This window comes from Aotus nancymaae, unplaced genomic scaffold, assembly GCF_030222135.1.
Source record: "Aotus nancymaae isolate 86718 unplaced genomic scaffold, 86718_ANA_hifiasm-v0.15.2.pri h1tg000059l, whole genome shotgun sequence".
Taxonomy (NCBI): Eukaryota; Metazoa; Chordata; class Mammalia; order Primates; family Aotidae; genus Aotus; species Aotus nancymaae.
Window position 1 is genome coordinate 60,205,038 of NW_026988473.1, and position 12,223 is coordinate 60,217,260.

At 36.3% G+C, this 12,223-nt stretch overlaps 1 protein-coding gene across 2 annotated transcripts in view; it reads right to left on the reverse strand.

The window, feature by feature from the left end:
* Positions 1–259: 259 nt before the first annotated feature.
* Positions 260–12,223, reverse strand: part of THAP12 (THAP domain containing 12) — a 29,844-nt gene continuing 17,880 nt past the window's right edge. Inside the window, exons 3-5 of one of the 2 annotated variants that reach the window (XM_012469639.3) lie at positions 10,638–10,745; positions 5,601–5,637; positions 260–3,108 (exon numbers count right to left, since the gene is read on the reverse strand). In XM_012469639.3, coding sequence (XP_012325062.1) covers positions 1,178–3,108; positions 5,601–5,637; positions 10,638–10,745 — 2,076 coding nt within the window. In that variant the 3' untranslated portion in view covers positions 260–1,177. Of the gene's footprint in view, positions 3,109–5,542; positions 5,638–10,637; positions 10,746–12,223 lie in introns of both variants that reach the window. The other variant, XM_064365306.1, reaches the window with a different exon arrangement.

A 12,223-nucleotide genomic window follows, 5' to 3' on the forward strand; every position in this document is an offset into this window, starting at 1 on the left:
GCATTCATTTACATTTTAGCCAGCAACAATAACACAAACTGACAATTTATATCAGGACCCATACAGTACATAATTAAAAAAAAAAAAAAAAAAAACTAGTTGGGTGAACCTTACATTTAGTACTTTGTTTTTTTCTATAACCCAAGTAGTAAACCACATGCAAAGGACTCACCTTGAATTATGAAGCTGTTTATAAAATGTTTTTTAAGAGATTTTACACAACAATGTTTTGACCCCACCAAAAACAATGTGCCCGAACTTTAAACAAAATTCACATTTTATTTAGATTGAAATAAACTATACAAAATTGATTTTCTTCACCAAAAATAACAGCAATATATTCCATATTTTTCTAGATAAACCACAACACTTACTTTTGTAGATTTTCCAGGTTTTGCTTATAAATCAAGATGAGGCAGTAGATAAGAGTCATGGAAAAAGACAGGAAAAAAAAAAAACAGATAAATCGGTTGTCAGTATCCATGGCCTCTGATTCTGTCTTAACAGAAGTGTTCAACATATACCTGCTAAAAAGCTTAGGAAGATGTAGGCTCCACAAAGGAATGTAAACAGCCAACAACAAAATGTGGAACAATGGCAGCCTCCTCCATTCAAACTTTTACTGTCATTTATTCCTTAAGTTCATTTCAGAAAGACAGAATCTACACTGAAATCCTTTTTTGGCGAGCTCACAAGCTTTTCTCTGGTAATTTCTTGTAACTGCCCAGTACAGATTTTTAACATACTTAAAACTCCTATTCGTCACCCAAAGGTCAACTGCAGGCTTCACTACAACATTTTATAAAATGTATTTCTTCCTCCCACACCTCTTCAAAATATATTTCTTCAAAGAATTCATAACACCCAATGAGTAGACATCCACAGTGATAATAAATGCTATGTCTAAAATGACTTAACTAAAACAATTCCAGAGTGCCACCAGCAGAGATCACACAGAAGGAAACATGGCACTTTCAATGTTCTCTTCTGGAAGAACAGAGAAGCCTTCAAAGCAGGAGAGTTGAAATAGGGGCCATTTAAACAGGTAGATTAACAATGGCTAATGTGTTCAATGAAGTCCTATAGGCAAAGGTATTTAGTGATTAAGTGGCCTACATACACCTTACAGCTTTTCTTCCAAATATAAAATATAAGAAAATCTATTTTTAAAAGTCTCTTAGGTATTTTCCATGGTTTCTGAATTCTCTGTGGGAAGCTCTGACTTACTTGTATAAAGTTTAATATATGTGTCCACCATTAAATCCAGGTCATGTTTTATATCAAAATTTATGTTAAGCAAAGCCAAGTTACTCGACCTTTGGTCTGTCAAAGTGTTCCTCAAATATGCTTTAAGACGTTTTCGTCCATTTTCATACCGCTCATTTTCAACCTTCATCACAGGAAGAATACACAGGACCTTTAGCAATGCATACACATTAGGAAAAAACTTGATGTCAGGCAGGTGGAGGGCTTCATAGATAGTGGATGGAAGCTCTATATCTTTCCCCCTGTGTTTCCATTTGATTCTCCAACAATGAAGCTCTGCTGAGAGCGTGTCAGGATTGGGTAAGTCACTTCTATACATATCAGCATGGTGTTCCTCTGATGTATTGAATTTGAGTTGTCCCATGACTGAAGGTACCAGAGATAAGCATTTTAGAGCTTTCAGGTGCTGTTCTGAGAATATATCTTTAAGTTCCTGAATAATGTGCTCCACTGTTGGGACACTTAGGGTTTCCTTATAGTAACTCTCAGAGGTTAACTGAGATTCCAAGTTACCCTGGTGAGCTCTGCGGAATTTCCCAGGGAGTTTCATTTGAATATCAAGCTTGGTTGCCAAATTTGTGGCTTCCTCAAACCAAAATTCGTGATAAACTTCAATATTTTCCATCACTTCATTAAGTGAATGCAGTACTGCAGTCAAGCTACCGGCTGCAAAGAAGACATCCGAGGTTTGCCCCTGGAGATTTTTCCCAAAGGCTCTTGTAAAAGATAGGACGTTTTTAAGAACAACAATAGTAACAATGAAATCAAAATCTGTTACTGCACTGCAGAGTACAAATGCTCGGCCAGCTATACAGTTATTCCATCTAATATTTGTGTCACTATTTATACCATCTAAACATAAAACAAGCGCTTGCAGGAGTTCTACTAAAATTTCAAAAGCATCATGCCTGCCTGTCCACTGAGAGTGGCAGATTTCCTTCAGTTCTTTACCCCTTTCTTTACTGTTCTGAAAAAGAACAGAAATTACATTGTCAAGTTCTAAAAGCAGTTGTGGTGATCGATGGAAAAAAGAGCAAACTTCCTCAATTGTTCCTAATGCAACAGATACTCCCATAACAGGTACTGATTTTGCCAACCACATATTTAAGGCACAGGAAGAGCAAAGTGTGTAGATAGCCTGGGGATATTTCTCTAAAAGTCTAGAAGCAACAACTTTCATTTTGGAAGAAAATCCACTAGACACAATGTAAGCCTGGCCACGACAATACTCCATATTTAATCCCCATTTCTCAGTTATCATAGTGTGAAATTTCACAGCCAAAATTTCTGCATCAGCTTCATAAGGCAGGAAGCCTACAAATTCCTCTCTTAGGTTATGAGATTCATCAACAAACCTCACCAGCACAGGTAGGTGCTCTTCCCCTGCTATGTCCACTACATCGTCAGTGATAATGGAAAAGAAGTGTGAGTCTCTCACTTCCCTGAGAGTTTCTTCTCGAATACAGCTCTCACAGATCTCTAGCATCTGCCTCTGCTGTGTTTTTGAACAAAACAATGTGTTAACTGCTGTTGTCTCAAAGCGTTTTCTCAGGACCTCTTCACCAGAATTTATCCGGCACTCCAGCAGTGCTTGAAAGTTATCTGGAGTAAAGAGACCTTCTGGGATTTCATCAGCCTCATGTCCATCCAGAGGTATATTTTGCTTTCCCATAAGAATCAAGATTTCAAATAGAGATTTTAGATATTCTTTGTTTTCCTTCTCTTCAAGGGTTAGAGGTAAAATGTCCTCATCTTGCCCTTCACCTCCTTCTTCACTGGGATTCTGAGCATTGCTATTGTTGGTTTCTTTATGTTTTTGTTCCTGTTCAGAAATTTCATCAACTGGAAAACAAAGAATTAATTTTACAAACAGGCTCATGAAAAACCAAACCAAACAAAAAATATTACATCTTCAGTTAAATATTTAAAATACACAAACTCATTCATTCAATATTCATAGGGCATTTACTAGACCACAAACTAGGATAGAGACTAAAATAAGAGACATTCTAGTGGGAGAGACAAACACTGTAAATAGATATATTTTATTCCTAGATGTAAATGCTGTTATAAGATAGGAATGATTTTTCTTTTTTTTCTTTTCAAGAAATGGGGAGTCTCACTACGTTGCCCAGGCTGGTCTTGAACTCTTGGCCTCAAGTGATCTTCCCACCTCAGCTCCAAAGTACTAGGATTAAAGGTGTGAGATACCACATCCAGCCTAATTTTAAAAATAAACTTAAGACATTCCACATATGTAATGAATGACAGACAGTCCATGCCCTCAGAAAAACAAAGTGGGACAGAACTAATTACTAAGGTACTGTGCTTAGCATTTTTTATATGCATCACATTACTCTCTCTTCAGGCAGGTGGTATCAGCCCCACTTGACAAATGAGAACACTAAGAAACTTGCCCAAGATCACAGATACAGTTAGAAGAATGGAAGTAAAGTTGAAATCCAAGTGTCTGGCTCCAAGGTCCATGCTGATGCTGTTTTTATCAAACCATTATGCCACACATTTATATGTGAGATGGGACAACTGTACAAATCAGTGTAACATAAAGGAGATTAATGTAATTCTTAGGGCTAGTATTAGAATATCACAAATTTTAGCCTAATCTCTTCATAGGGGATAGGAAAACTGAGGCCCTATAAGGTAAATGTCCTGCCCATAGTCATACAGGTCAGTGGTGTCTACAGGAAAAGAATCCAAATCTAAAGAGTCACAGTTAAAACCTAGTTCTTAGAATATAAAACTATGGAGAGCAGCAGGGAGAAACAAAAACTCAGAAGTTGCATTTGATGACAAGGATAAATAAGGGGGACATGAACAAGGAGGGCATTTCAGTTGATGAGAATTATTCTAGCAAAAGCACTAAGGTAGAAGAGGGAAGCAGGCTGTCCAAGTACAAAGGGAAATCTAGTCTGACTGGAGCCTGTGTGAGCCATGCTTCAGAGCTTCATCAGGGTTCAGCAAAATGCAGAAAGCATCCTTCCTTAACCCCTCCTCAAATCAGATGGCACTGCTAATCATCATACGTGACACAGCAGTGGTTCTATACTAGGTAGGTTTCCCGAGCCAGAAAGAGGTTATCCTGGACTCCTGTCTGCCTGGCTCCCGCCTCCCCTCCTCCATTACTTTTCCACTTCCAATTACAAGTACTAATTCTCTTGCTTTTATTTTTTTCAAAAAGCAGTTCATTAAAGAGCAAAGAGTACAAAGTAAAAAGTCAAGTCCCTCTTCTTTTAGGTATCTTTTCATATGCAAGTCATAGGTATACAAAGTTCTTAAGTTCCTTGAACCTATTCCCTTTACTCTCTCTACTACTGCCTAATTCAAGGCCTTTCAACTTTTATTTGGTCAGCTGACAGCCCAACTGGCCTCCCTGCCTCCAGTGTTACCTTTTCTAATCCAACAGAGTGCTCTATGTAACATGAAAATCAAGTCACTGTTATCACCTACTTACAAACCCCTCAATGGTTCCCCATTGCTAACAGCCCACAAGTCTGCAAGTTCTGGCCTCCTGGGTCCCTTCTAGGTTCATTTTCTAACCATAATAGGTGGTCACAAACTTTAACAACACTAAAATGAGTGTAGTTCCCCAAATCTAGCACCCTGTACCTTTCCCTCTCTTTGCCCAAGTCCATATCTCCTCATCTATAAAGAGGGAAATAACAGTACTTATCTCAGGGCTGTTGTGAGAATTAAATGAATTAATACAAGTAAAGCACTTAGAACAAAGATTTGGCATTAGTGAGTACTCAATAAAATGCTATGTTAATAATAACAGCTATAGAAGGAAGAAATAGAGGAGGAGTGACTAATAACTGACAAGAAGAAAAACAGCTTCTAGCCCTCACTTTGGTGAAACAATTAGGGCATCAACACCTACAGAAAGGCTGTTGTGACCACTACCCTCAATGGCACTATGTGCCCCCCCACCATTGATTCCTTAAAAATTTACCAAGAACTTACTACCCACCACAACTGGGTGGACAGAAAAGAAATTCAGTGCATGCCTCTACCGTTGCCCTTCCTTCCCTACAATGGAGCACTGTGTGCCTGCCACCCCTGCCACAGTAAGAAGTGGCATCACCTCTGCGAGGCCTGCATATAGCATAGTGTGTGGCATACCAGCACTCAATAAAGACAAACTAAACCAAGACTTTAGCCTCATAAATAATTCCAGAACACAGGACAAAGCTAAGCACACTCTTACATCCATTCTCAAGGTAGGTTTTCAACACAAAACATATTTATTTGTCCTTACCAGGTCAAGGCCTTTTTAAAAGGCATTCAGAAGTTGAGTCATTAACACTATCACTTACTTTTTTTCTGTTTCAATGTCCTGATTTCGTCTTCACTCTAAATGGCAAGAAACAAAGAAAAAAAGAATCATCTTTTAAAAACTGACCTCTAGTGTATCATCTTAGACTCACAAATACAAATGCCTATTCTGAAGTCAAATTTAATTTTTCGAGAGCATAAATTATTTATATAACATACATTCTTCAAACAGACAGACAATGAAAAAACCAGAATAAGTTGTTAATAACTCCAAGGTTAAACTGGTTATTCTAGTTAGAAAAAGAAAGAAAAAATAATAATATAAATAACTCCAAGGTTACAACAAAGTCCTAGAGGGGAAAAAACACATCATTTTACTTATTTTCTACCTAAATCATCCTAACTTTGGGTTACAAGTATTTATTGGCTAACGAAGGGCATGAAAGTACACCATGGCACTTGGGGTCAAATTCAAGAGGACACAAATCATCTTACTTCCCAATTTAACCCTGGAGATGCCCCATAAGAAGGAGGTTGCTGAATCTCAGAATCCAACACAAAAGTGATGAGAAATCCCTGAGCAGCAGAAGATGAAAGAGTACTAGCATGGAAGAGATACACAGAGCACAGTAGGCCAAGTGGCATCAATAGGGTTAGACAAAGGAAGAACTTTCCAGCTGCATCCTTTACTCTCCTTCCAACCCTCTACAATGCTAAAATCATGAGCCACTCTGTTACTTTCTGTGGCAGAAAAGCAGCTATGCCAGTGACAGCTGAAGACAGCAGGATGCCTGTTGGGCACCACTGGACATGGCGCTCATAGCGAGAAACATCAGCAGGCTGGTCAACCTGGGACATCCCCTCCTTATCCTATGGACCGCACGTTTATAAGGATGGTGGCTCAGGAAGAGTATAGTGGCTGTGAAGTATGTGAGGCTCTCTGAGGGACAGACTACAGGGAAATGATAGCAATAGGACAGCAAGTGGTTGAGCTCCTCATCCTGATACATATTACACTTCGTATCTATGGATTCAACCAATCATGCATTGAAAATACTGGGGAAAAAAATGGAGAGTTGTACCTATCTTGAATATATATAGACTTTTTTCTCATTATTCCCCTAAATAACGTAGCATAACTATTTACACAGCATTTACACTGTATTCAGTGTTACAAACACATAAATATATTAAGTATCATAAATAATCTTGGTATTGTTTAGAAATGGATGGTTGTGTCTATACTGAATACAGACTTTTGTTCTTGTCATTATTCCCTAAACAATGTAATGTAACAACTATTTATATAGAACTACATTGTATTAGGCATTATACATGATTGAAAGAACACAGGAAGATGTGTCTAAGTTATATACAAATACTACACCATTTTATAAGGGAATCGAGCATCTGTGGATTTTGCTATCCGAGGGAGGGTCCTGGAACCAGTCCTCCATGGACACCAAGAAAAAAGGCGATATGGAGGACTATCACGTAAGTGTCAATATTCATCTAAGAGAAGTCCCAGGAAAACAGAAATAAACAAATAGAGGGGAAAATGCATAAAGAAAAATAAAAACTAAGGATTTAATTTAAGATGTAAGTCCTCAGTTGTAAGATGACAAATTAAGGTACATAAGAAAAAACCTCACATCTAGATATAGTTTAGCAAAATTTAAAACGTCAAATATGAGGAAAACTAAAAAGCTTTGAGGGAGAAAAAGAAGATTACCTAAAAAGGAACCAGGCTGGCACAGACTTTCATAGCAATAATGGATGCAAAAAAATCAGAAACAATCAACATCACATAGACTATGTGTATCCTTTATGTATCTCTTAATAACATTTAAAATAAAAAAAATCAAATCATTTTAAAAAATAATTCCACATCTGGAAACTAAGAAAAACAATCCTATGTTAACAAAATAGAGAAATTACAAAATACCTACACCAGACATGACAGCACTATATGTCTAAAGTTGTAAGGTATAGCTAAAAAGGACTTAAGGAGACATTTTTAGCTTTGAATACACACATATATGAGCTAAACATTAAGAATCTAGAAAAAGAGTCAAAAAGTAAATCACCCCAATCAAGGAAAAACCAATCAAATAGTTCACAAGTACAGCAATCACTGACAAAACTATTGGCTCTTTGAAAAGATTATTAAAGTTTCATAAACTTTTGGAACATAACAAAACACAAGAAGAAAGAGAAACCAATAAACATATTAGAATGGCAATCAAAACTTTCTCTCACCTACCCCTAGTCCTCTAATGGTTTTACCAAGTTCTACGTGACTTTCAAGAGCAGATATCTACCTATACAAGTTTTTCTACAAAAAAAAAAAAGGATACCGAATTTATTTTATGAGGTTACTAGAACCTTGATATTCTAACTGGATAATGAGAGTACATGAAAAGAAAATTACAGGCCAAGATTCACAAATACAAAATCCTAAATAAAATATTGACCAATTGAATCCAATGGTATATAAAAGCAAACAGACATACTGCAATTAACTAGGGTTCATTACAGAAATGCAGATGGTTCAAAGAAAATCCATTAGTATTACTCATTGAATTAAAGAATGAAAAAAAAATAAACTTTTCTATTAAATAGATTCAATGAAAGCATGTGATAAGCTAAATATAAAAACTGAATATAGGTCAGGTGTGGTGGCTCACTACTATAATCCCAGCACTTTGGGAGGCTGAGGTGGAAGGACTGCTTTAGCCCAGGAGTTTGAGACCAAACTGGGCAACATGGCATGACCCATCTATACAAAAAATATAAACAAATAAGCCAGGTGTGGTGGCACACACCTGTGGTCCCAGCTACTTGGGAAACTGAGGTAAGAGGATTGCTTCAATCCAGGAGGTGGAGGCTGCAGTGAGCCGTGTCGTCTGCACTGTACTCTGGTCTGGGTGACAGAGTGAGACCATTTTGGAAAAAAAAAAACAAAACCAAACAAAAAACTCTGAATATAAGACTAGAAGGGAGTTTCCTTAACTTGATGTAAACTATTTAACAATACCAACAGCAAACATTATACTTAATGGGGCAAGGCAAGTATGCCAGCTATGACATTACCACAATTATTCAACATAGTGCTAGGGATCTTGACTAAACAAGAAAGGCAACAGAAAAAATTAAAATCATACAAACTGAAAGAGACAAATTTCTCCTTATTTACAGGTGATACAAAGGAAAAACTCAGAAGACTTATTAAGATTAACTTAAAAAGTTGTTCTTTAAAAGCACTGGAAACAATTTCAACCAGAATACATAATCTATACCAGTAAGAACCATAATGTGAAGATAAGAAGTGACCTAAGGAAGAATGTATACATTCTTTTTTAAAGAACTACAACAAAAGCTCTTAACATTTTTCATTTTCTGTACTCCTAAAAGTATTCTAATATTCTTTTCAAAAAACTAGTATTTAGTTTTGTCAGTGATGGCTGTTACCTGATAGGTATTTTATGGAACTTTTTTTTCCTATTCATGGATGGGTCTAGTTAATATTTTACAATAGTTCATACTGTAATAGCAAACTAGTAATATTCGTTTACTAACATCAATAATACTAAACTAGTAACAAACTAGTAATACATTTATAATAGCTAATATAGTAAAGATGTCAATTCAAAACAATTATAATGAAAATCCCAAAAGAATTTCTAGGAGAACTTGACAAAAGGACTTTCAAATTCATATGGAGGAGGCTGGGCACGGTGGCTCACGTCTATAATCCCAGCACTTTGGGAGGCCGAGGTGGGCAGATCACTTTAGGTCAGGAGTTCGGACCAGCCTGGCCAACATAATCAAACCCCATCTCTACTAAAATTACCAAGTTAGTCAGACATGGTGGCAAGCGCCTGTAGTCTCAGCTGCTCGGGAGGCTAAGGCAGGAGAACTGCTGGAAACTGGGAGGCAGAGGTTGAAGCAAGCTGAGATTGTGCCACTGCACTCCAGCCTGGGCAACAGAGTGAGACTCTCTCAAAAAAAAAAAAAAATCATATGGAGGAATAAAGGTCCACAAATAGCTAAGAAAAAGAAGAGTTAAACAATCACACTATTTGAAAGTAAGATATATTGCAAATTCATGGTAGTAAAAGTGTGATATAGTTGCAAACAAATAATACAGTGAAATGAAATAGAACTCCCCAAAACAGCCTTATGTAAATTTGTTATATGACAGAAGTGGCATTTTATACCAGTGGAGGAAAGGAAGAATTAACAGACCATGTTGGGAAAACAGGCTCTCTATAAGGAGTAAAAGTTATTATAGATCCCTACTGTACATCATTCATACTAACTCCAAATGGATAAAATTTCTAAATATGAAAGGTAAGCACAGAATAAGGAAAATTAGATAAAACACTAGTACAGATACCAACTGGTAGGGAAGAAATGGTAATGGTAATAGTGGATGAAGAAGGAAAAATAATAAAGCAAAATAAGGGCCTTCTTAGTGGCAATGATGACAGAAAGCCACGGACTGAGGAGTTACTGTAATTCTGTTCACCTAAAGTCAACAAAATACAGATAGGTGTCAATCCTCAGAACTGAAGGATATCCAAGGAATATAAGAATATGTGTAAATTATGCCATATACAGAGATTTCAACATTTTTTTCTAAACCCTGCTCATATTTAGTAGTGACAGAAGCCTTATCTTTAAAACATTCCATGTCTCCACTTTTAGACTTTCCCTTTCTTTATCCCTTTGTGCTGACTTCTGGTAACACCTCAATTCTATTTTCCTTACTACAAAAGAAAAGGTAGCTTTTTCCTTCTCCCGAAGGGTATGAGATAGTGGCCTATAATTAACAGCACACTCTGGACCAAGTCAATGAGTATCAACTGGCTAAATTTAAGGGAGAATTTCCAATTTAAATACTAAAACTCACCATCTCACATCTAGGCTATTATTTAATAATCATAACATTTATTTCCTGTTACATTACATCTGAAATAGTGAGTAACTTGGATTGATTTTAACATAAATGCATCTGTATTTGATTTCATAGTACTATGAGGGAAGGTGGAAAAGCTAAAAGTACATAGACTTACCAGTTCTTTTATTCGTTTTCTGTGTCTACTATGTGGGTTGTTCAAATGACTGGTAAGATCAAATATTGTTGGTATTGCATTGTCTCGAAGAACTGTCCTATAAGGACTCTGAAAAAGAAAAATGTGTTAATTCAGAGATGGTCCTTATAAATATATTAGACATAAATAAAATTAGATGTTAATGACTTCCACAATATTCCTTCAACTCCAGCTCTAAATTATAGACTTACAGAATTTGATGTCAGTTCAAGTCAGTCTACTATTTCCAATTGTACCTGCATTTGCCCTTCTGGCAATCTATTATAAATTAAGAAACTGAATTGAAGGTAGGCATAAAACATAATATTTACTTGCATTTTGCATATCTGTTTCTAATTCAGTATTCTAGCTACTTTATCTGTTCTTTCTTTGAGTCCACCAAATCTATATGAGGTACAAGTCTCCCAAAATAATTTACACTCTTGCATGTTCTATAATAACGCATCCCTCTTTTACCTGCTGTTTACTCCACTTTTGCTAATATTACCAGGAAGCATCAAGGCACAGTGAAAATATTGGACTGAGACCCAAGAGACCTAGGAACTAGTCCAAACTCTACCAGTGAGGGGACTCACTAAGACACCCTGGCTAAATTACTTTCCCTTTTTGGGCCCCAGTTTCTTCTTCTGAATAAAATTCTGGTATTGAACTAGATCAACATTTCCCAAAATGAAAGTATTCACATACTAATGATTAAAATGCTTGCCATTTCAGTTATTTATATTACTATCTAATATACTCAATTTTTTAATTAACACTGTCTTAAGTAATAAAAACCATAGGAAGAATGATCTGATGTTTTATCTTATGTTTTTTTAAAAATTTTGTTTTTAACACATACTACAAAACTTCTAAAATAAAAATTGATTCATGTGGCACATGAAACCATCTCTCATACCACAAGTGATACTGACATACATAATCACATTTTTGCAAATGCTAAACTAGGTATTTCTATATTTCTTTCAAGTTCTAATCATTCTCTACCCTACTTCCTGCTTATTTCATCTAACCTGGCTAGAAGCCGGATGCATACTTAAATAGTAACAGTTCTCCTGCCAGTCCTGAGGCGGCTGGGTAAGAGATAAGAAGTTTATTAAGAGGGAGAGTAATAAATAACTGCTATTACACTCCCCTCAGACAGTCCAAAGAAACAGTGCCTTTAATTTCTTCCTGAATTTGCGATGATAAAGATAAAACATACTTCATTTAAACAAGCTTTCTTGGAAGCAGTGATTAGTTCAAAATATCAAAGCATGTTCAAAGAATATGCCAAACAAAAAGAACAACTTCTAAATTTGTTCACCCAAGGAGGGGTGGTTGGGAAGATATGAAGGGAAAACATATATCTAAATGAAACACACTATCTTGGGTTGTACCCAAAGAGTTACTAAACACCTTTGGGATGAATTTCTATTCAGAGTCAATATTTTCTAGTTCAATTTCATGTCGTAATAGAAAACACAAAGATGATTCTCTGACTTCCTAGTAACACTCAACTTCTAGTGCTGGGTTCATGATCTTGAGTCTACTAGAAAGGCTAAATG